General features: G+C 42.5%; 1 protein-coding gene across 1 annotated transcript; it reads right to left on the bottom strand.

Moving 5' to 3' along the window:
• Positions 1 to 6,290: 6,290 nt before the first annotated feature.
• lrit3a (info leucine-rich repeat, immunoglobulin-like and transmembrane domains 3a) lies at positions 6,291 to 22,566 on the bottom strand. The gene is given in 7 exon segments (XM_034182175.1): positions 6,291 to 6,539; positions 6,541 to 6,589; positions 6,592 to 6,693; positions 6,696 to 7,415; positions 7,704 to 8,009; positions 14,941 to 15,407; positions 22,211 to 22,566. Coding segments are annotated over 7 exon segments (1,896 nt in total). The 5' UTR covers positions 22,327 to 22,566; the 3' UTR covers positions 6,291 to 6,403.
• Between the last annotated feature and the right edge of the window lie 3,574 nt (positions 22,567 to 26,140).

Here is a 26,140-nt window from a genome sequence, read left to right as displayed (position 1 = left end):
ACATTAGATTTATTCATGGATTGCATTTTTATATGCAAAAGGTCTGATGAATAATTTTGAGCTGTAAATGTTTGTTCCTACATCATGGAGTTCTTACACATTTTTAAAACACCCACAGTTAGAAACTTTGAAATATTATGCCAAGTTTACTTTGGAGACATTTAGCTTCGAAAGTCACGATCACGTGGATCTGTTGCTAGGTGCATCGTAACTGGGTGTGCTGACCCATCATGGTAATAATGCCATCATGTGCCACCATGGATACCGCTGCTAACACTGTGGAATGAAGAAAACAATGTGCAACAGTAGACAAACAAATTAAAGAGATGTCTGGCTTGACATTTCCCAAAATGGCTATAGCTGCAGTGTTGCTAGAACATGTCGAGGTGAGTCATTGGTTGACAGGTTCACAGGGTAGCGAGCTTTGGTTTGATGCTGCACTTAATCATTCAATATTATTTGGTTTCTGTCTGGAGAAATACTTATATAGATTTTGTTTCTTTATTTGCCATTTGTCAGCAGAATACCTCAAAACACTTTGGGATTAATAACGTTCTTATTCTCTTACTGAAAGTTTGTGGTCTTGGGGAAAGTTTTGGTCTTGGGGAGTGAAACTGATCAAGTCAAGTCAACTCTGGGGGCATACACTGGTGCTGAGCTTTGCTGCATCCACAGCACCACAGCACTGCCTTAGGTCCTGGATGGCACCCACCCAGGCAGACAACTGGTCCATTCCCACATCTCTAAAATAACCATCTGTCTGCCAGTCAGGTTAAATGTGGGCATCCTCTTCTTCAGCTACTGGAGTCCTCAACACTCAGATACCTGCCAACCAGGAAGTTGCCCTTACCTCATGATTCCACTAGCTTTTTCCAGGTGCCTCTAGATCTCAAAGGCTGAGGACCCACAGACATCTATAACTGCTGAGATAAATTAATGTCTCTACAAGCTCAACTCTTTCACCACATAGTGGGGTGGCATAGCATAACAATTGTTCATTTTGTGATAAAAGCATGGAATTTGGCATACATATTCTAAATTAACTAATGTTTATTTTCAGATATGGAGCCATCCTTGAGCTGACCTCTGAGCTACAGGGGTCAATAAAGAATTACACAGGGGTCAAAATTTAAATATGCTCCAATCATGTTGAAAACTATACCACATTATTTGTCTGATCATAACGATTCCAAAAAGGAATGGTTTTTAAAAAGTTGTTCAAATTGTTTATAGAGTGCCACATCACACTGACCCAAAGCGCTCCACAGGAGCAAGGTTTAACCTCATCCACCCCCTGAGCAAGTGCACTGTTGACTGTGATTCATTCATTTTCTGACATTTATCTGGGTCTGGGTCATGGTGGCAGTAGACCAAGCTGCTCATCCCACACTTCCCTATCTTTAGCCAAGTCCTCTATCTGTCTGGGGTATCCCGAGACATTCTCCGGCCAGTTGGGAAGTATAATCCATCCAGTGTGTCCTGGGTCTTCCCAGAGCTTCCTCCCAGTTGAACATGCCTGGAAAACCTCCTTAGGTAGACGACAGGAGGAATCTACACCAGATGCCCGAACCACCTCAGCTGGCTCTTTTCGATGCAAAGAAGCAGAAGCTCTTCTCAGATTCCTTCCCAGATAGTTTGTCTTTTTAACCTGTCCTGAAGTGTAAGCCCAGATACCCGATGAAGGAATCTCATTTCCACCACTTGTATCCACGATCCTTTCTTTCGGTCACTCTCGAAACTTCATGATCACATGTGGGGATAGGAGTGTAAATCGATTGGCAAATCAGATCCAGAGACTTTTATTAGTCCCAAAAGGGCAGTTTGTTTCTGGAGTCAACCCAGTCATAATAAATGGGATAAAATAAGTAATAAAAGAGAAGAAAATAAGAAGAAGAATAAAAATACAGCAGCTAACATCCACATTCAAATATTACAACATCAGCATCAAAAACAGGATTTATATAACTGTTTCTCTTCCGTGTTGGCACATGATAATGCTGACCTGAGGGTATGATTGCAAATTCATCATAAAGCACATGGTCAGGTTGGTGCAATATTCTGTTTGCTGTTCTGTCTGTTTTCAAGAATCTCACCTGTCCACTGATCTGTGGGCGACAGTAAAGAAAATAAAATGAAGGTGCCATAGATGGTGAACTTGGATGTTTTCATAAAAACCAGAGGCATTATTGGATCTTCATATTATTTGTACTTTGAGAAAATAGTGTTTCAGTTCTGTTAAGAACAGATGAAACATTGACTGAGGTCCTTGTGACAGTTATAAGTCTTTATATTGGGTTTTAATGACATATGTTTTCTGGGAAAAGTTTTTTTTTTCATATTTCTACAAAGGCAATGGAAACCTGCAGCCTCCACAAAATGACAGAATTGTGGACGGCATGAAATAAACCTGGTTTAATGAGCGCAGTGATTATTAGAGTAAGACCCTTCTGCTGCTCCCTTGTTTTCACTCAGGGTCGCCACAGCAGATCCAAGGTGGATCTACATGTTCTCTGCTCTGCATACTCTGCTCTGCTCCCCTCCACAGCATGTCTTTTTCCTGGTTCTCTCCCTCAGCCCCAACCAGTCCCAGCAGAAGACTGCCACTCCCTGAGCCTGGTTCTGCTGGAGGTTTCTTCCTGTTAAAAGGGAGTTTTCCTTCCCACTGTAGCCAAGTGCTTGCTCACAGGGGGTCGTTTTGGACCGTTGGGGTTTTACATAATTATTGTATGGCCTTGCCTTACAATATAAAGCGCCTTGGGCAACTGGTTGTTGTGATTTGGCGCTATATAAAAAAAATTGATTGATTGATTGACATGTTGGCACAGGTTTTACACCGGATGCCCTTTCTGACGCAATTCCACATTACAAGGAGAAATGTGGCAGGGTTGGGATTTGAACCGGGAACCTTCTGCATTAAAACCAAGTGTACTAACCACTTGGGGAAATCTTGTTGGCAATCAAAAAAGGTAATTTTCTTTTGCTTTATTAGTTGTTGATGAGCTAAATAAAATAGCATACTGCTAGTTTGACATTAAATGTGACAAAATTACACTTAAATATACTCAGCAAATATCTTAATACACATTATATGCTTGCATTTTATCCAGTTAATCTTTTGATAATGTTTTTGGCACAAAGTTTTGTTTTTGCAAATCTAGTTTTTTGTTGTTTGTTTTGTTTTGGTTTTTTTTGTCTCTGGAACAATTTGGGCCCGACAGATTACATGCACAGGGCATACAGTGTAATGTACAGTGTGGAGTCCTAAGGTATTCTGTCAGTGAAGTACTGAGAGGAGAGGCGTCACTCAGACTCACCCACACAGCTGCCGTTTCTCCCCGCTGTTGATAGGTGTTCGTCCCAGCATGGTGCGACACCAACTGCCAAGGCTCCAGAACTTTGCACCATAACATAGACCAGGGCTGCTGTGATCATTGCCACCAACATGATCCCAGGAGATCCACTTTACTGCCTTTTCTCAAGCATTCCCACCATCAGCATGAGCATACAGGAACGGCCCAAAATGAAGCAGTGTGAGTTTATGCACTGCTTGCATCCTTTCCAAGACGATCACAAACTGAGACAGTGTGATGTCGCGGCTAAACATAAATGCAAAGATGGAAAACAAATCCAGACAGATCTCAGAATCAAAAAAAAAAAAAAGAATAAGGGGACTGGCCTTGGGAATCTCCTCACTCCCACTTTGGTCCCCACGCTGGTCTCTCTGTTTTGGAAGGCAAGATTGAAATTCCTGACAACCCTTGTGGTAATTTTGCACGTGCTAGTCCAGTACTGGAGCAGTATTGTCACAGTCAGTGTCTTGAGCAGGCTGTGGAATACATTAGGAATCAATCTGGACTCAAGACTGGTCCCACGTATCAACATTTTGTTCTGACTCCACCCCCTGACTGGTTTATTCTTCTCTACAAGAGTCAAGACAGAAGTCAGACTACCAGAGCAAGAATTTTAGCTGAGGAAGCTTCTGTGATTTGAAGCGAAATGTCCTCACATCAAGCAACCCAGTCCAGTCGAAGATTCAAGCTTCTCTACTATTCCACCCCCTGACCTTTGACCTTTCAGTGTATGGATGTGCGTGTTTGTGAGACGGTTGTTGGCTATAACTATTGCACATAAGGCTACCGGACGTATGGAAGAACAGACTAAAATAACCAGGTATAATAGGTATAATATACACAGTGGACTTTGTTTTGTGTCCCATGATGTCTAAGGACATACCAGTGTGTCAGACTGTCTCCAGGGACCTTCATCCGGCTGCTGGAGGGAATCAGTGGAGTAATTTCTAAAAACAGAGGAGGAGTGGGGCAGATTATCTTGTAATTGTTTGTCCTCTTTTTTTTTTTTCTTTTTTTTAACCCTGGGGAACAACTGACACAGTCCACAGACTAAAACCTCTATTCATGCTGTCCATGACTGGGACATTGTCAGCAGCAGCGTCACCAGTAACCTTGTAGAGGAGGAGAACAAGATTTACACGGCTGAGAAAGTCTTCTCTTCTCCAGATGAGCCGTAGTGCTGTGAAGGACGCTGACCTTTTCCCACGATTTCACCCCAAACAGACAACAATGAAAACATTAACACCCCTAATTTCATTTCGACTGACTCATGTGCTTAAGACCAAAAATGCATGTTTATCTCGCTGTGACTAAACCCAGTCGCAGTACTACTGCTTTATGAGAGGCCTGTTTAAAAAAAAAAGAAAATAATAATGGAAAATTGTTTGTTTTAGCGATCTACAAGTGTGGCGGCGAGCCGGTTGCAATGACAAACCTGTTGCTTATAGTAGCAGATACCCAAAGAAAAGTCCTATCACTGTTTACTTACCAAGTTCAAAGAACAAATACTAAATCCAGCAACAATTTATATATCACTGGAATTGACCAGACTTGGTCAAATTTGCCAAAGGACAATCATTCAGTTCAAGGTCATTTGGTCAAAGGTGAGATTTGTACCAAACTTGCGGAAATGTCTAGTAAGGTCAAATTCACCAAAGGTCAGTCATTGGGCCAAGGTCATGTCTGCCTGTTTGTTGGCCTCCTCCTGTTAAGTCTTTTTTGCTTATTTCTACCAAATGTGGCATGTCAATGAAGATTTGCTCCTAAATTGCCCCTAAAGGACTAATTTTGACAAATATATCAATTTTCTACATGATTTGGGCAAAATCATTGGAGTCAAATGTCAGATTGCAATATCCTGAATGTCTTCATGCCTATTGTTCCATTACCGATTTTAATAATGTCTTAAAGATATGGAATGTTATATTCCATATCTTTAAGACATTCCAATCAAGTGAAATCTTCAGGAATTATACTTTTAAGGTGGAACCCAAAACAAGACGGAGCTGTCTGTATGTGGGGACAGCACCTACACATACATTTCTACAAGTACTTCTCCACAGTGCAGTTTATTTAAAAAAAAATGACAGAATTTTTGTAGAAACATACATTATACATATAATTATAGAAACTGGCAATATGAATTAAATGAGTCATATATTGTACAAATACAGTATAATAACATAAAGTGGCAATGATTCAAACATGCTGACATGTCCAGTAAGGCAACAGTCAGATTGATGGGTAGCAACCGTGAAGTTATACACGTGATGGGGAATCAGTAAAGGGTATTCTTTCACACCACCCTAAAATATTTAAATCTGACACTTCAACTTTGGCATTTGACAGAAGATATATGATTGAACACCACATACAGTCAACTGATACACAGAGCAAGTCATTCAGACGTCTTTGTCAAATTTAAGGCTCCAAAATAAACATAAGATGGTCCAAAAAATGAAAATATCACCAATTCTGAATGAATGTGCAATGGCAGCAAACCACATCACACCAAATTTTCTTGCCTCAGTGATAGGTTTTTGGGGGTGGGGGGGGGGGGGGGGGTCACAGGTTTTATTTATTTTATTTATTTATTACTAGTTTGAGAGGTCCTGCAACTTATGCTCTGGTTCAACTTACACTCTGTTATACAAGTGTGATTTTATATACCAAAAGTAATAATTGATATTGGACTTTCCCATGGATAAAAGCACTAAACAAAATAATAAGTGTACCAAAACAATGCATTAAAATCCCTAATTAAAGAGCTGATAATAGAATAAAGGAGCAATTTATGTGTGACTTGTATATTTTTTTTTTCCGCCAAAGGCATTTCTTGGGCAGGTGCAACTTCACTCTGGTGCAACTTGTACTCCAGAACATATGGTACATAACTTGGTACACACTAATTTTTATATGATACCTAGCATTTGCTGGTCACTTATAGAGATTTATAAATGATTTCTTGTTTAATAGTTTTGTAGTTTAAAAGGCTGATTTAAATGTTTGTTTTAGTTCCATGGCTTTTGGTTTTCCACCGTGTACTCCAAGCATCAGCAGAGGTACTCAGACCGGGAACTGTCACTCTTATAGGTCATCTGAGAGTCTATGCTTGACCTGGAGCACAAAAGCATCCTCTCTGAGTCACGAGTCGGTCTCCTCCCCCAAAGCTCAGCTGGGTGAGAGTTGCCATTCGTGTCTCATTGAAATTGTTTCGAACTTGACATAGCTCTCCTTTCAAGGTCTTCTTGGTTCAACGCTGTACTCCGTCCCTTGCAGTACAGAGTGAGAATCTTATAGAGCAACAGCACAATGAGAGGCAAAACCAACACACAGGCAATGCACTTATGATGACGAAAAAATCGTTCTGCTCACCATCTTCTACGGCATCCAGTGTGTAGAAGTCAATGCAAGGGTCTTGTCCAGCAGGGCTACCCTTTGCCACTAGACAAACCGAATATCTCAGCCCAGACAACAATCCCTCGAGAAGGACTTTGCCGCTTCCAGCCTTGGTTTCCACCGTCCGTTTAATGTCATCTTCATCATACGGTGAGTACACAACTGTGAGTGGAGCATCATTTGGTAACCCACCTGTGGTCCACAGCAACACAGCACTATCAGTTGTTTCCTCTACAATCTTAAGGTCTCTGACAGACCTTGACACATCGCTGTTCTTGCTCTTTTCGTCTGCCACAAGCTCACTGCCATTATGTCCTTGGATCTTTGAGGGTTTTTGTAGGTCGTTGCTAGTCATCGTTTTCTGCTTCACTGGATTAGTGAACAGTGACGTTGAAGTCCCTGGAAAAATGGTGTATGTGACAGAGGGTGAGTTAAGAATGTCAACTGAGGGAATAGATGTTGTGGGTGAGCTGTCACTCAGTGTCAGTGGAGTGACTTTGGCCGGGACAGTTCCTGGGATGGTACCAACAACAGAGAGAGAAATGGTGGCTTCTGCATCGCCCGCGTCATTCTTGGCTTTGCAGCTGTAGTTCCCGGCATCTTTGTACAATATCCCAAGCAAACTCATGATGGACCACCTCACACCATCTTCTGGAGACTCTTGGACTGAAAGGGGAGTCACAACGAAAAACTCAGCATGGAGATAAACTGTGCATTCACGTTTGGACATTTACTATAACCATGTAAGCACTTGGCACAGTTGTACAATTCAGTGTACAGTTCAAAAATATTATTATTTAGCTCACCAGGTTCCACATCAATCAATCAATCAATCAATTTTTTTTATATAGCGCCAAATCACAACAAACAGTTGCCCCAAGGCGCTTTATATTGTAAGGCAAGGCCACATGACATGAATAAATCTTACAGTATTGTTGCTGTTGAGTATTTTACCTGTACTGTTGACAGGTGAGCCACCTGACTTAGTCCACATGAGCGCCGGGGTTGGATAACCTGTGGCGTCACATCGCAGTAGAACATTACTACCCAAAGGAGATGTGATCTTGGTTGCAGACGTCATAACTTTTGGCTTGACACAATTTTCTAGTTCAGCTTGCTGAAAAAGGACACCAGCCAGGTTCTCCGGCCCACTGCAAGTTAGGAATAGGTCCATCAAAATCACTGGCGTGTCTGCCATTCTGGAGATTTCAATCAGCTTGGATATTTTACAATCGCAGAACCAGGGATTATCCTGAAGGCCTGAAGATGAAAAGATGAGTTATGTTGTCAGTCATTACAGGATTAACAGTGGGAGAAGAGGTTTGCAAAAATAAAAAAAAAGTACAATTTTTTTTCTCCATCTGAAGCTGGAGCCACACCTGCTTAATGTTCTGTGAGGAAGAATGTAAATAAGAGCATAATCTTAAAGAGAACTATAGTGTAATTCCTTTACTAACTAAAATAGAATTAACTGAGCAAGTGTGAAGTATGGTGCATCCGTAAAGTATTCACAGCACATCACTGTTTCCACATTTTGTTATGTTACAACCTTATTCCAAACTGGATGAAATACATTTTTTTTCCTCAAAATTATACACACAATACCCCATAATGTCAATATGAAAGAAATGAAGAAATTCACAGTCTTTGCCATGAAGCTTAAAATTGTCCTCAGGTGCATCATCCTGTTTCTACTGATCATCCTTGAGATGTTTCTACAGCTTAGTTGGAATCCACCTGGAATAATTCAGTTGATTGGACATTATTTGGAAAGACACACACCTGTCTACATATAAGGTCCCACAGTTGACAGTGCATGTCAGAGCACAAACCAAGCATGAAGTCAAAGGAATTGTCTGTAGACCTCTGAGACAGGATTATCTCGAGACACAAATCTGAGGAAGGGAACAGAAACATTTCAGCTGCTTTGAAGGTCCCAATGAGCAACAGTGGCCTCCATCACCTGTAATTAGAAGTAGTTCAGATCCACCAGGACTCTTCCTAGAGCTGGCCGCCCGTCTAAACTGAGGCAATCAGGGGAGAAGGCCTAGTCAGGGAGGTGACCAATAACCTGATGGTCACTCTGTCCAGAGCTCCAGCATTCCTCTGTGGGAGAGAGAACCTTCCAGAAGGACAACCATCTCTGTAGCATCCACCAATCAGGCCTGTATGGCAAGAGGGGCCAGACGGAAGCCACTCCTTAGTAAAAAGAATATTGCAGCCCACCTGGAGTTTGCCAAAAGGCACCTGAAGGACTCTCAGACCATGAGAAACAAATTTCTCTGGTCTGATCAGACAAAGGTCCCACAGTGGCTTAGTGGTTAGCACTGTTGCCTCACAGCAAAAAGGTCATGGGTTCAATTCCCACCTGTGGCTCTTTTGTGTGGAGTTTGCATGTTCTCCCCGTGTTTGCATGGGTTTTCCTCTGGGTACTCCAGTTTCCTCCCACATTTAAAGACATGCAGGTTAGGTGAATTGAAACTTAGAATTGTCCAGGTCTCCCTTGCAAAGGAGGTCTCCATCTCAATGTGACTAACCTGGTTAAATAAAGGTTAAATTAGAAAAATTTAAAAGAATGAACACTTTGGTGTGAATTCCAGGCATCATGAAACCTGGCACCATTGCTACAGTGAAGCATGGTGGTGGCAGCGTCATGCTGTGGGGATGTTTTTCAGCAGCAGGAACTGGGAGACTAGTCAGGATTGAGGGAAAGATGAATGCAGCAATGTACAGAGACATCCTGGATGAAACCTGCTCCAGAGCACTCTTGACCTCAGACTGGGGCGACGGTTCATCTTTCAGCAGGACAGTGACCCTAAGCACACAGCCAAAATATCAAACGAGTGGCTTCAGGACAACTCTGTGAATGTCCTTGAGTGGCCCAGACCTGAATCCTGTTGAACATCTCTGGAGAGATCTGAAAATGGCTGTGCACCAGCGCTCCCCATCCAACCTGGTTCAGCTTGAGAGGTGCTGCAAAGAGGAATTTTGCAAAACTACCCAAAGATAGGTGCACCAAGCTTAAGGCATCATATTCCAGAAGACTTGAGGCTGTATTTGCTGCCAAAGATGCATCAACAAAGTATTGTGAAAAGGCTGTGAATACGTATGTACGTGTGATTTCTTTGTTTTTTAATAATTTGCAATAAATAAATAAATAAAATTTTTCATGTTGTCATTATGGGGTGTTGTGAGTAGAATTTTGAGGGGAAAAATTATTTTACTCTATTTTGGAATAAGACTGTAACATAACAAAATGTGAAAAAAAATGAAACCCTGTGAATACTTTCCGGATGCACCATACAGTGACTGTGGATCAAAAAGTAGAAAAGGTTGTATGTAAACTGAAAGGTTGGTGGGTCAATTCCTGTGTTTAGACAGCTGTGAATAAGTGTAACAACACAAAACACCCAAAGAAATTTGTACCAATAACAAAAATATAACACAATACTGAAATACCCTCGGCCATATGAGCATCAAAATAGGAAACAGAATGTGACTTTTGACCTCTTAAAATAGGTCAAGGTTAGACGTCTTTGAACTTGTCCAAGGTCTGTGTCCCAAGAATGCGCTTTGTGAATTTGAAGACCTTGGCAGCAACAGGACTGGACTTGTGCTGAGCACAGACAGACGGATGCAGTCTTTGCAGTGCTCGGTGGCCTTATTTTGGCCCTGGGTAAAAATAAACCAAGAATAATTGTAATAAATTTGCACAGAAAGGATCATCCGGATATACAACCTTTTTGACCAGGGGCGACCAATTCTGCTCCTGGACATCACGACCCTACATATTTTCCAAATGTACCTGCTGCAGCAACAGCTGATTAGTCGATTGTGGGTTTCCCCAGCTGTTGATTGGCTGAGCGCACCTGATTAGTTAATTAGCAGTGAGTGCAGCAGAAAGAGTTGGAAAACATACAGGGCAGATGATGTTTTATCACCCCTGCTTTAGAGAATAAAATGCACATAAATCCCACATTGAAGTGAGAAAAATATGTATTTTGGTCAGTTATTTAATTCATTAAAAAATAATATTTACAGTTTCAGATTGTTTGCAAACTACTGTGGATTATTTACAAATTACATCAAAGTATTCCATCAGTAGGTCATATGATTTAATGCAAGTCAAGTTAATTTTACTATGGTCACATAATTTTAATGCTTGAATTATTTGAATTAAGCGAATGTAACTGTTTCAGGCAATCGGCAAATCTTTTGAGTTGAACTGATTTATCAAATATTAATGTCCATCCAGTATTTACTCTCTCCATTTTTACAGGTTTTTCCAAAGTTGGAATTATCAACAAAAAGTTTAAAAGTTGCATCAAATTGTTGTCACTGGCATCTTATCAACAGCAATAATGTATTCCCCAAAATATAGTACGATTTAAAAAATCAAAATTCTTTTATTTCATATTATTGGAAACATTTTTCAGAATAGTCATTTTTTTTCTATTCATCAGCTGAATTCTTTGAGACATGCTGACATGGATATCCACGACTTTCTGATATGACAGAAATTCTCACAGGTACTTTAAATACACCTGCTGCACATAACGCAGGCTTAACATATGCACGAGTGCCCAGTAAAGCTCTTTAAGGGGATTAGTTTGTCCCAACAGTGGCACTCCAACTAAGCCGGCTCTGGTCTTCCTCCAGTAAAAAAAAAAAAAAAACACACTCTTTGTTCCCTTTTCTATTAACGGCAGCAGCATCAGTTCATCAGCAGCTTCAGCTCACTGAAATGAGAATGTAAAATTTGAACGCGCAAAGCTTCTTCCAGTATTTGATTACAAGCCAATCTCACACCACGTTTGTGACGGTGTCACGAAAACTCATTTCATCTAATAGTTTGTGATTCTGTCACAAAATGGAGTAGATTTTTGTGACAATGTCACAAAAAAAAAAAAAATCCTGATAGTATCATGAAATTTGGGGTGACACGGGGGTGGCATTGGGGTTATGATTAGGGTTAAAATTATTGAGAGAAGGATGACCACTTAATGAAAATAGAAAATATAATACTTTTCATATCATCATAAAAAAAAGGTAAGACTGGGCTGTTATTTCACACTCTTCTTTTAGAATGTACAACCCTCGTCACACTTAGTACGAATGAGCACGAGCCAAACCGACTCAGGCAGAATGTCAAAAAAAGAGAAAAAAAAAACAAAATTCGTGCCACCTCTGGGAGGGAATAAGAATTCCGTAGGACAGCCATTCAAACACCCAGACTGCGCTCCGAACCGCCCTGACTATTCGTGCACGTGCCATGTGCATGAGCCTCGGAATGCAGTACAAAAGTACATGGAACACAGTAAGAGTACCTGGACAAGTGCCAGGTTGCAGTAAGAACAATAAGAATGCACTTACAAGCCGTAAAATTGAGGTTCAGCAGAATATAATCCAGCAGCAGTTGAGGCGCACTCGTGATGCGTTCAGGCACATTCAGGACATTCGGCCACCATTCGTTGTGGTGGAGCATGCCGAACATCCCCCCGAATGCGATCAGAATGTCATGAATGCCTTTTTCCCACCGTCCGATGGTTTAGAATGCAGTCAGAGTGCAATCAGACGGCACTTCGACTGCCATTCGATAGTGGTTCCACCTCGAGTGCACCATGTCTATTTTCAACATGAGCAACACATACAAGGCAACCACACAACTGTGCCCGACTGTTTAGACTGCTCTGAGAACGCTGTCCGATGTTTTCGAATACACCTCGACACTCCATGAATGTGGGCAGAAGATTCATTCTGTCGCGATTCAAGCTCATTCAGCCTCTAGTGCAGTCTTTTTCAAATAGTGGGGCACGCTCCCTGGGGGGGGCAACAGTGCAATGCCAGGGAAGTGCATGTGACCACGGGAAACATTTTTTTTCCCTGTACTAGAAAAAGTGTAATTGCACATCCACTACAGTAGGTGGCAGTGGCGCTCTCATTGTCAGAGTGTGTGCAGGAAGTATTGAGAACTCAAGCATAGTGGAACACAGCTCTATGTAGGGTTTTTTTTCACACTGCGGTGGGAGACAAAGAAAGACCACTGTGTCTTAAAATGTTGGCAGCGGCAGTGGTGGGCACAGATAACCAAAAAATTAACTTCGATAACAGATAATCAGATAACTGAAAAGTTATCGTTGATAAAGTTAAACCGATAAACCACTCAAAAATGTATCGGAAGTTACAGATAACCGATAAATTCCAGTATCGTCTCTGGTACATTTGCAACTACTAACAAGCTGAATTTGAGTTTTAACACCACGATCTCTTTTGGAAGCATGAAAAGCGACAAAAAGACCCAAACAATGTGCCCACACTTCTATGTTTGAACATGCTGCCCCCTGTTGGAAGCTCTTGTTTACTACATGGCTTACAGCACAGAAGCAAGCTGAGAGCAGCTACAAAGCCAGCTCTCTACCCAATCACAACGCTCTGGTCAGGCAGAGGTCTTGGAAAATAAAGTCATGCTGACTTATGGTTTGGTGTGAATACTGATAGAATAACTCCATTAATGTCAATTCTGTCAATTGTCCAAAGTTAAATATAACATATATCTTTTAATGTTGAATAATGCACTAATTCTGAAGTTTTGTAACAAACACAGACAGATCGCAAAGTATTCTGGGTAAAAGTGCCTCTGCTAAACACTGATTGGTTCAGTTATTCATTATGTAAACCAACACGTTAATGTGACTATGTCGTGTGTTGGCGTTTACAGATAAATGTGCTTTTGTAAAATATTCCATTTTTTATTTCTAAAAACAGGCTTTTTTACGGAGCCCTGGACGTGTCATCGCAAAATGTTTTGCATGTGGAGAGAATGTTCGCTCATTTTATTAGTGCCGTGCGCACATTTGATGATGTAAAACGTGCACTCAATATTGTCTTAACACATAAGTTTTGGCTTTACACTGTGCAAGTTTTGGCCCTTTTTCAAATGATTTTTCATTCGTGCGAGAATTTTTTGGACCGAGTTTCAGGTTAATCGCGTGTCCTGCATCGTATAGTGTACATGGAGTAACAAGCTGCGTTTAACATCTCACGACCACCTCCTGATCGCCGATCGTATGGTCCAATGAAAATCAAACCTGTTTGATATTATTCTGGTCGGCCATCGTGAGTGTATCCTGCTGCTGAAGAGCTACAAGCATCCAACCACTCACACTGTGCCTGTGCATACACCGCAGAGCTGTCTCGTAATGTTCTTTTTTTGTTGTTGTTGTTTTGTGTTGTTTTTAAACATTGATGTCTCCCATCGAGAGTTTTTGTAAATTAAGTTTGTTAAAAACTTAACGTGATTAAAAATATCATACAGTGTCGGATGCTTCAGGATGAATACTGCCATGAACACTACTGGCCAGTAGATGGCAGTAGAGGCCTTGAAAACTTGCCAAAACAAAATTCCAGATAATCCGTGTCTGCTACCTTTAAGATGCGTGGAATTTAACAAACGTAAATACAATAACATCTATAAACCCAGAGAATATATTCACGAGAGTTTTAGGCACAAGAGTTTAATGCTGTTGTCCGTGGAGCCTGAACAGAGTGTCTGAAATGCATTTGTCCTGTCGTGAACGTACTGAAATTACCCTATCCTACCCATAATGCACTGCTGGGCACAGCATGTGCTCACTAAAACCTTAAAAATTAGCACATTACTTTAAAACTAAAACATATATCTGATATTTTTACTTTATAAAACTCAGACGTGACAGTAATTTTAAATAACTTGTCCAAAATTAGTTTGGTTAAAATTTGAACCATAAGTTAAAAATGTATGCTTCTGGATGACTTGGGTGATATTGCCAGCATATCAGTAAGGTGTTAAAGGAAATTATTATTTTTTTTTTTTTTTGTGACCAGTTCTCCTTTGCCTGCAGAGGATAGAGTGGTTTCTTCTGGAAGCAGCTCTCTTCTGTTTTCAGAGGGTAGAACTATATATCTGTTAGGAAACTTTTAACAGGTAGGTGCTCAACTGATTTTAAATTTTAAAAATGTTTGCTGCTGTTCAGCTGGTATAAGATAATTTGATTGTCTACTGGCAGACATGACGAGGGAGGTTTGACCCAGTCTCAGTTAACAGTTGATGGAATGAATGCCTTGATAAAATTTTAAATAATCCCCCCAAAATCTTATCATTGCTCTTATTTCTTACAACAGGAAGCTAAATATAATCTTTGTTCCTCCTTACCTAAGACAATTTTCTGGGTAACATTAGACAACACTGGTGCTTTGTTGAATGGTGGCCAGATATCCATGAGGATAGATGGCAGGGTGATCAACTTGTTGCTTGATAGATCCAGGTAGGTTATGTTGCAGAGGAAGGGAATTGCTTCAGTGGAAACACTAGTCAGTCTGTTGTTGTGTAAGTCCAATGTTCTCAGTCTGGGCATCTCTTTTAGAGACTCCCAAGGGAACACGGAGATCATATTACCATCCAGCCTCAGTTCATGAAGCACTTTGAGGTTGTAAAAACTCCCAGTATCCACTGAGGTTATGGAATTGTAAGTAATCCATAGGTATTGTAGTTCCACCAGGTAGTAAAAGGCTTCAGTTGGAATTTTCCGTACACCGGTTTTTTCTATACGAAGTTTCACCGTGTCCACGGGCACGTTGATGGGAACATCCGACATATCAGGGTCATTGCATAGGACAGATCTAAGAGAAAAGAATATAAATAAGTCAACAGCATGAAACCCATCATCATGGCCACAACAGTTCTCATCATTTATCTTCTAGCCTTCATCTGTGATATAAGGTTGGATGCTTTTTCTGAAATGACTATCCAAGGCCCACTTCCTGGAAAACATGGTCACAGCTACTCACATTGTTGTATACAAATATGTGATCATGTTGAATTAGTAGTTACCAATAAATGAGTCTATGATGAATAATCTTAAAGCCTTTCAATAAACAAAATTTATTAAATGTCAAAATTATAACATTGGTAGGGCTAGACTGCGCTACAGTAGTGTGCTGCTTGATGGCACCATAGCACCCAACTGAGAACATTAGTAGCCCCACCATAACCCTACCGTTATACAATAATTTCCATTTAAAATTCCTCTTTTCAGCCTCAGTTTCCTACCACCACATTTCTCAAAATTTTTTGGTCATATAACCCCCCCCCCAAAGTTTCCATGACATCCATGACATATTGGTTATGCACTGCCCTGGAATGGAGTAGAGTCCTTTCAGAGCGAGAGCATGCCTGGAATTATAATATGAGAAATGGAGCCATTTTGTTTGCAAACGTAGCACCACCAAGATAGAAACATCTTGGGGTCCAACAACACACATCTCCTTCACAGCTTGGTAGAAATCACAGTCTCAAGATCACGGTACGGTTCAGATCACTGGAACATTCCTCAGGTTTCCTTACAGATGTGCAGAATAAAAGACTTCCACAAAATTAAAAAGATGGGAAAATTTTAACTTGAACTAATCAACAAATGACTTAAGGATCTGCCCCAGGGGTATTCAAGTCATTCCAGAAAGGGCCAAGAGGGTGCAGGTTTTCTTTGCAACCACCCACTGCTCCAGGTGATTCTGTTAATCAGTGAAATCACCTGATAGTAGACTCCTTTAATAAAGGATTACTAACCACATTACTTAGCTCTTGATTAACAGTTCATGTCTATTACTGCAGATTTCTGTTAATAACTGAAAATCACCTGGTGCAGTGGGTGGTTGCAAAGAAAACCTGCACCCTCTCGGCCATTTCTGGAATGACTTGAATACCCCTGATCTACAGTTTGCACACCTTGAATATTCTGCCTGAACTCTGTGCACTGCATTTTTCATCTGAATCTAATAGTATAATTCAGTGTTGCCAACCACACAGTTTTTAAAATTAATTTATGTATTTTAAACGATACACAGCCCGCAGTCTAGAACATGATAAATACTGCAATTTTTCCAGTTTCACAGTTTATTGTTACACCCCTGGTACATATTATATCACCACGCTTTTCCAATGACTTCTAAGAAGCTGACTACAAAACTCTGTCTTCAACCCACAGTATTTAAGGTCAGAAATTACACTATTATCTGTTCACTACCATGATTATTAAAATAGTTTGTTGACAAATTAAAGCAGCTGAAAATATTAAAATAATGGCTTTTATACAGGATGAGAGATATGAGTGTAAAACTGTGTAAAGTTTGTATCTCAAGTGGAGAAGTGTATCTTAAAGTTCTTTTTACTTCTTCTGCTGATAACAGCTTGGGACTCCACCAAGGACGGTCGCATTCCACCCCTCTCCTCTCCTCCTTTCTCTCTATCTCTGCTCCAACCTTCAAAGTCCCAGCTTCACCACACTGTGAATTCTTCAAATTAAGATTTGGATTAACCATGGAATTGATCAGCTGGTCTCTCAATGCTATTGACACCATTTTTTTTGACAAGGAATCAAGGCTGGGGGACCCTGTGTGCCCGGATGAAATCTACCCCGCGGGCTATGCTCTCGACACCTGAGACGGGGTGTGACATGCTTGGCTCCACTCTCTGAGGAAGACGTTGTGGATTCATTCCTATTCGCTTTTATGGTGGGAGGTTTGGCGCTGATTGGTTTGTGCGCTGCCCTGACCCACAGGAATATTAGCAAGACGGCTGCTTCCAGAATTTCGTCCCATCATCTGTCCGTCATGATTAATGAGTTGGGCAATGCTGTGTAATCTCAGACTGCGTGAACTCTTGAACTCAAACGCAAAATGGATACAATCTCGGAGCAAATCGCTGCATTGCAAAGGAATGTGTTGCTGAGGATCAGAGAATATTCTTCAGAAATTTGGACTCTAGACGGTCAGAAGTGCAGTAAATGGAATTCTGTATCTCTCCGCCAAACATCAACATAGCAGCCTTATCGGCTCCTGAAGGCCAAATTCCCTGCTCTTCCTCCAGAAGGATCTATGGCCTTGGTGAAGGAATTCGGTTCCCCCTTCTCATCTATCTAGCCCCTCTCCAGACTGCTGTTGCCTAGCAATGTCAGACTTTACACACACATGGACAGAAACTGCCAGACTTTACACACACAGACAGAAATTGACAGAAATTTAACTCATCTGCACACAACGCATGTCTCCCTCCCTCCATCCCTATTACCCCCCCTCCCCCATGTCTCTCCGCTCCCCTCGCCATGGCTTCCTCCCTGCCACCTCAAAAGCAGTGCGTTTTTTCCTGCTGCAGCCTTCAACCTCCAAGCTGGGCGGCGCGGGCCCCTCCTGCTGCGGCCTTTACCCACTTTGCCTCAATTCGGATGATGGACTGCTTCAAGTTTAGTGCTCATAAACAATGTCAAATGTACATGTGTTGTCTTTAATTTTGATGTGTGCCATTATTACAGTAAACAAGCAATAATTGTGGATTAATTGCTGTATCTTGTCTGAGGTAATTGGAGTGTAAACGTAATTGCCCTTTTAGGGATCAATAAAGTTGTCTGGTCTGTTGTACATGTAGCTCTATTGTATGTATGGGGGGATTAATGGAATTTTCTGGCTTTTAATTTCAATCTACTTAAATTTGAAGTTCTTGATTGAAATGGGAATATTGTCTCCTCCGTATTTATATTCAATAGAACTGTTTTAAGATTTTCTATCATTATTGCTCATCAAAATGAGGGTAAACTAAACAGGGTATGTTTACGTGAAGTCATAAACCTGTTCAATAAATCTGTCAGTTGTTATGTACAGTACAATCCCTTCATTTTCCATAATTGTTTTGGATTATACATAATATTATGTGCAGACGCAGGTTGAGGAGCGGACCAACGTCTGACCGAACCCAGCGCTAAATAACCAGAAAGCGATTCCACAAACGAAACAATTTTATTTCCCCTCTAGTGCAAAAATTAGTGTACAACATAAATATGTGGTTTGTCTGGCGGAGTGAAGGACGGCGCGCTCTCCAGCGCCCAAAAGGATCGAAGCCTCGGCGCTTCTGGACTCAGACTCACCGCCAAACACCCCCCAGGTGGACACGGCAAACTGACTCTCTGATGTGTGCTGACAGCATGTGTCCCTCATCCGTCCTCCTTCACAGGCACGATGTGTCAAACCCTGGCGCGGTCCTCAGCGTCTCACAAACGAACGTCACAAGGTCGAGTTCCCGGCAATTCTGCTTGAACCACTCATGGCTTAAATGCAGAACGCCATCTCATTATCTGCTTCAGCTGAAAGTCTTTAAGTTTACACGTGAGCATCATCCACAGGTGCTGCAAGTCAGTAGGCCTGCACGTGAACATCCTCCACAGGTGCAGCTAATAATGCTGATGAGGGTGAAAGACTCTTCTGCCAGCACCTTCTCCACAGACAAAAACCAGTTTGCATACCACCTGGAGAGCAAAGAAAAGAAAACAACACAAAACATCCAGCCAAACCCCCCAACACACAACAGTACCCCCCATCAACGGGAAGCCTCCCGGCGACCGAACAGACCAGGCCCGAGAACAACACCTCCCTCCGGGGTCCATAACAGAAAGCAGACAGCAGGACAGGGCACCGCGGCTGGAAGGCCGGCTGGCATCAACAAAAACCCCAAACAAGTCCCATATACAACCCAACATAGAAGAAAAACACAAAACCCACCCAAACCCTCCCCAGGGGACCGTCCCATCCAACCCCGGGAAGAAAAGAAAAACTCCCAAATGCAATAACCCAACACAGCCCCAACAACACAAGACAAACATAAATTCACAAAGAAAAGTAACAAACAACCCCCCCCCCCAGAACGATATGCAGAGGCACCCCCCCAGAAGACCTTTACTGCCAGTTCCAGGAGAGAACAGCCAAAACCGGAATCTTACAGAGGTCCCCAGGTTTACACGGAGGAACAGCGCCCCCCAGAGGACCGTACCATCAACCCCAGGAGGTACCCTCCCCACAACCCAGGAACCCCAGACCCGGCCACACTTGGTTAATCGGCCCCACAATCAATTCCCCCCCAGAGGACCGTCCCATCGACCCTGGAGGTGGAACCTGGAAGGAAACATAGCAACACAAAAATCCAACCCCCGGCGGACTTCATTAAAACACCCTGGGGGCAAAATAAAACAACTATCAAACCCTGTTACCCCCCCAGCACCCCGAAAGACCCCAGACCACTCCCAGAGCCTATCGTTAGCCCAATTTTGGCAAACGGCACAAAACTAGTAAGCTGGGGAAGGAAACAGGAAAAACTAACCCGGTCCCATCCCCGAAGCGCAGCGGAAAACCGGAAAGATGTCCGGTGCCCCAACCCGACCATACCACCAGCCTATCGGGAGGGGTGGAACTACCGAAATGGCGAACGGCAACAGATCGGCCCACCACTCCGACTGAGGTATGTTCCCGCTGCACCACACCCCGGTAACACCAATGACGAACGGTCAAAGGCCCACCGGGGCTGGAGAGGAACCGGGCCCTAACCAAACCCAAAAAAACGCCCCTGACAACCCCCCCCCAGGTGCAGAGGTCTTCTGAGAAACGCTCAGCGTGACCAACCTGCACCACCCCACAACCCAAAAGACAAAACGGTCTCAGAGCAATGTGAGGTTGGGGTTAGGGAAGCAGGGAAATAAAAAACAACAAAACAAAATGACCCAATCCTCAAACAGAAAATACCTAAGTCCAAATAATGAAAACAAACGATTACCTGAGTCCGGCCGAGCTCCGAACTGCCAGTCGTTCACTCCTCCAGAACCGCCTCTAAATCCCCAAACAATTTATAACCCCTTACAAAAAAAACAAAAATAGCCCAAATAACTAAACAACCAAAGGGTTTTTTTTTTTGTGTGTGTGTCCATTTTTATGCCTGTCCCAGAACACCTGGAGATACGTCATCACTATCTTTCTTGACGCTTATGTGACCGGGGCAATATGGCGGCTTCAGCTCGTCCGAGCTGCATGCGCTCATCCGCAAGAGGAGCCAGAGGTCCCGTCGGAGGAGTCTCAGTGGGGCAAAGAAGAGGCAGCCCAGATCTATGTCGGGGAAAGCCCCGAGACGAAAAAACCCGCTCTGATGTCCGTCCTCTCTCACGTCCACGCTCCTTTATCCGATCATCTAGATGAATAACCAAAGATATTAGTTCATCTAAATCTTTTGGTTCATCATCAAATCCATGGAATAATCTGCCGCACTCCGCCTCCCCTGCCTGAGATTCAGCAACCGTTGGGCAATGGTATTTGTTTTCACCGGATGGTCAAAAACCAAGCGGAACTCCCGGGAGAAATCCTTAAAGGATCCTAACAATGGAGAGTTATTACTCCACAACGCAGTGACCCAAGCTAAAGCGTCACCTTGGAGAAAATTTGTCACATATGAGACACAGCTACCATGAGAAGAGAAGGAAGCCGGTCGCTGAGCAAAAAACAGAGAACATTGCATCAAAAACAGAGCACAGGCTTCAACGTTTCCCGCATAAGGCTCCGGATGACAAATGATTGGTTCGGAAGCCGAATCTCTGGGTGACGGAGTTATCTGCACTGGTATCGATGGTGCCGCAGCAGGAAGCAGAACGGCTTGCGCTGCAAGCTCCGTAACGCGGGCATCTGTTTGTTTAATTTGGTTTGCGAGATGCTGTAATTGCTCCCATATTTTCTCCAAGTGTTCTTGAACTCTTTCGGCAAACGGAACCGCTTCTGCCGCTGGGTCCATTTTGGAATGGCCGGGAACTACTGTTATGTGCAGACGCAGGTTGAGGAGCGGACCAACGTCTGACCGAACCCACCGCTAAATAACCAGAAAGCGGTTCCACAAACAAAACGATTTTATTTCCCCTCTAGTGCAAAAATTAGTGTACAACATAAATATGTGGTTTGTCTGGCGGAGTGAAGGACGGCGCGCTCTCCATCGCCCAAAAGGATTGAAGCCTCGGCGCTTCTGGACTCAGACTCACTGCCAAACACCCCCCAGGTGGACACGACAAACTGACTCTCTGATGTGTGCTGACAGCATATGTCCCTCACCCGTCCTCCTTCACAGGCACGATGTGTCAAACCCTGGCGCGGTCCTCAGCGTCTCACAAACGAACGTCACAAGGTCGAGTTCCCGGCAATTCTGCTTGAACCACTCATGGCTTAAATGCAGAACGCCATCTCATTATCTGCTTCAGCTGAAAGTCTTTAAGTTTACACGTGAGCATCATCCACAGGTGCTGCGAGTCAGTAGGCCTGCACGTGAACATCCTCCACAGGTGCAGCTAATAATGCTGATGAGGGTGAAGGACTCTTCTGCCAGCACCTTCTCCACAGACAAAAACCAGTTTGCATACCACCTGGAGAGCAAAGAAAAGAAAACAACACAAAAACATCCACCCAAACCCCCCAACACACAACAAATATGGTATGATGTATTACTGTGTTGTTCATATGGGTCAGGTGTCTGGTAGGCTGAAAGAATAGTAGGACTATTATAATCATCTCTGTCTAGTAAAGACAGGAAAGATGTCAATAAGTAGAACTGAAATAAAGCCTATTTTTTGTACCTTGTTCTCGTTCCATCGCTGCGCCCATGGAAGACGCAGGTGCACTGCGATGGACAGAAAGGATGAGCCATGTTGAGGCAGCACAGGAACACCTGCAAGCGGAGAAGCCGTAGCATGATTTGATCAACGGAACCCAAAATTCTCACATCCAGGACAAATGAGGAGACAAGATCTCCAGAGTCGTTGATGGGATGAAGAATGAAAATGTCACCAACACTGAAAAAAAAAACAAAAAGGAAAGAGCTTTAATAGTCCATTATAGGCCACCGTGCACACAGACTGAGGATCTAATTACAATACAGGTTACTTGCAGTGGGGGCGGGGGTGAGAGATTAGTGGAGGATTTCCTGCGTTTGACAGGATGACGCAAGTTTGGGAGTGGAGAACCCGTCCTTTGGATTGGTCGCTCATCGGTTGGTTACAAAAAGGTTTCCCCCGGTGACATAACCACAGTTTGGAAATCTTTCATAATGATTGTCATCCATTTGAGAACAGTTTGATGTCCACCATAGACATCAAGGTTCTTACCAGTTTATCTGTTTATGTGCGTCATATATACACACACGTTGGCTAAAAAAAAAAACATTCAAACTCAATTTTCTCTGACTCCACAAAGTTAATGTTACCAAAGAATACATCAGCTAAATCCTTAAGAATTCATTCATCACTGTCACTCGGCATGACCATGGTGGTCCAGAAGAAATTCATTCAGGCATCTAGCAAGGAGGCTGCTAACTGTTTAAGAGCTTCAGCAGCTTTCCGTTTTGCACGTCTTTCCTCTTCAGCTTCCCGTCTATGGGTTTCAAAGGTCTTGATGCCATCACAAACTGTTCTCCTCCAAACCAATCTGTCTGCTGCGGCTGTAGCCCAGTCATCAATCTTGCAGTCTTTAAAGCTTCTTTTAAGGACATCCTTGTACCTCTTCTTAGGAGCACCAACACAACGTGATCCAGTAGAGAGTTGACTGAAGAGAAGTTGTTTTGGGAGACGTTGCGTGTGCATTCTCACCACATGTCTGTACCATCTCAGTCTATTTTGGTGTAGCATAGCTTCAATACTTCTCAGCCAAGCTCGGTCAAGAACTGGAGCATTGGTGACATGATCATACCATTTCACATTGATGATTGCCTGAAGATATCTTTGGTGGAATTTCTGGAGTTGTTTCACTTGATAACAATAAGTAGTCCACGTTTCAGAGCCATACAGAAGTGTTGGTATGATGGCTTGATAGACTCATATTTTGGTCTCCAACTCAAAATAGTGGTTGTCGAAGACACGCTTGGGTATCTTGCCAAAAGCTGCTGCAGCAGAGCTATCGCACAATCAAGGGAAACATCACTTGACACGTTGCTATCAAGATATTTAAAGTGTGAAACTACCTTGAGAATGGTTCCGTCAACATTGATTTCAGGCTGGGTGACGGGTGTGGACATGGTATCAGAGGGAGATCGATACAGAACCTCTGTTTTAGCACAGTTCAGTGATAGACCAAGTTGTTTGTAGGCTTCTGCAAACAAATTAAATCAAATTTATTAATTTATATAGCACCAAATCATGACTCAAGTCGACTCAAGGCCCTTCATAAACATCATTTAAAAGGCAGAATAATATGAAATAAAGATTAAAAACACAATAAAAAAAAAAAAACATAAATAAGTAAAAGAAATAAAATAAAAGGAATAAAAGAAGACACACAATCATATAAAATGCTAATGATAAAACAGGCAAAAAGAGTGTGTCTTCAATCGAGCCTTAAAAGTTTCCACAGAGTCTGATTGTCGGATCTGCGTAGGCAGATCATTCAGAGAGCCAGAGCACTGTGGGAAAAGGCTCTGTAACCGGCTGACTTTTTATTCACCCTAGGGACGCACAGTCGGCCTGCACCCTGTGAACACAGGGCCTGAGCTGGTACATAGGGCTTAACCAGGCTGGCCAGGTAGGGGGGTGCCAGTCCGTGAACAATTTTATAGACCAATAATAACTCTTTAAAATCTGATCTCAGAGACCGGAAGCCAGTGAATGGATGCCAGAACTGGCATAATGTGGTCAAACCTTCTGCTTCGTGTCAGAAGTCTGGCAGCAGCAAGAATCTGTTATTCTCTGCAGCCCAGCATCCGTAGTTGAGCAGAGGGCAGCATCATCAGCGTATTGAAGTCCCACGACTGAAGCTGTAGACACCTTAGTCCTTTAGAATATGTAGTTTGTTTTCCCTGGGTCAAACATTAATGGACACCATGCTGACCATAAAGTAGCATGGGATTCCAGAAAATTTCCAGAATGTATATATAATTACATTTAAAAGATTTTGAATGAGTAATTAGGTACGTAATTCAGGGTTAATTGGGACACCTGTATTTAAGGGTCTACCTATGGAACCAGTATCATCCTATGTTCAAGAGCAGGGAAAATCAAAAGAATTAAGGCAATGCTTAGAACTGTAAAGCTCAACAAGTCATATTATTCCATAAAGGTGCATTTGCACTCTGATGATTAACCCGGCATTTACCATTGGAGAGTGAAAATTTGATTAACGTCAACGAGGTCTTCCAGAGTCTGCAAGAGCAAAATGAACATTAGCTGGGCAACGCTGATGTTTTCATGGTCCTGGAAAAATTTTCAACATGTCAACTCCGGCAAGAGTTGAGCTCTGCTACGGCTGTGTCACCTCCGCTAGTACGCCCTTATTGCACTGTATGCCTCTGCTGGTTGAAGGCTTGACTGGATGCACCACCTCCTCTGAATCCCTTGGGCATGAAGAAATGTCAAGGAATATGTAGAACTTATCCGGACGACGCACCAGTCGTAAGTGATGCAATTGTAGAGTTTCGATGAGTTTATTTGGCTATGTCACGCTGACTCGATGTTTGGCTCCATCACACTATGCTACTGCGCTGTGGAGCACGCTACCAATGCGCTCCCCTCCAGCAGAGAACATTGAACTGCATCCAAACTTTGAGCTCCACCAGCTCCACGGAGCTACGTGGACCTGCATTGAAGACAGGAATTTAGACTCCTGGAGCGAGTCTTCTCCGGTGTTTCACAGAGCTTTTTGAGAATCTGCTATGTGAAGACTTTACATCATTGTGGAAGGAGGCCTAAATAAACACTTGGGATAACAAATCTTGGTCCTAAAGATCCCACCAAACCTCAGGATCTCAACTAAGGAAGTGATGGAGTGGGAGACAACAGACAGAAATGTGACAACATCCATTATTACAGTAACAATGAAGTACTTCAGTAATGTAGCATGAATGACTGTTGACTATAGAGGACGCCGTTACATTTGCATTTTGTGGTGTAGGTGGTTTTGATGAGAAAGGAGCCGCTGCCCTGCTTAAAATAAAAGATGAAGTTCTCGAGCAACACCTGAAGACATGGATCAGAAAACTAAAGCATCGTTGCAAGTGGGTCTTCCAGCAGTTGCATTTTTTTTTAGCAGCATTCTGACTTTATAAAGTGTCACTGTCAAATTGGTTTATATATAAATGTGTCACTGAGCTGGAGACTTGATGTTGGAAGTACGGCAGACCGGCGGTCCTGTCCGGCATTTGGGTGCGAATTGTTTCCTTGGGTGTGATTTATAACCAGACAGTGTGGACTAGCAGTCCTTTTCCAACCTGAAAGTGAGCAAGTCACAGTTCTGTCATATCTACATACCTGTCTGTTAATTATATGGTTATAGTATGTTGGTTTAAAGTGTTTACACACGATAATGACTTCTGTATTCTTTACATCAACCAAGGAGGTAATATTTCTGTTGCTGTTTGTCTATGTCAGCAAGATTTCTTAAAAAAAAAAAGACAAATTTCCATGTATTTGGGGGAGAGGTTAAATCTTGGATTAATGCAGAAATGATTACATTGTAAGAAGATGCTGAGTAGATGGTTAAATGGAGCTGTCAAAAATGCAATACTTAAGGTACCAACTCTT

The sequence above is a fragment of the Thalassophryne amazonica genome, chromosome 11 (assembly GCF_902500255.1).
Source record: "Thalassophryne amazonica chromosome 11, fThaAma1.1, whole genome shotgun sequence".
In the NCBI taxonomy this organism is placed as follows: Eukaryota; Metazoa; Chordata; class Actinopteri; order Batrachoidiformes; family Batrachoididae; genus Thalassophryne; species Thalassophryne amazonica.
Note: the sequence above shows the minus strand (reverse complement) of the source record. Positions and strands in the feature narration are given on the sequence as shown.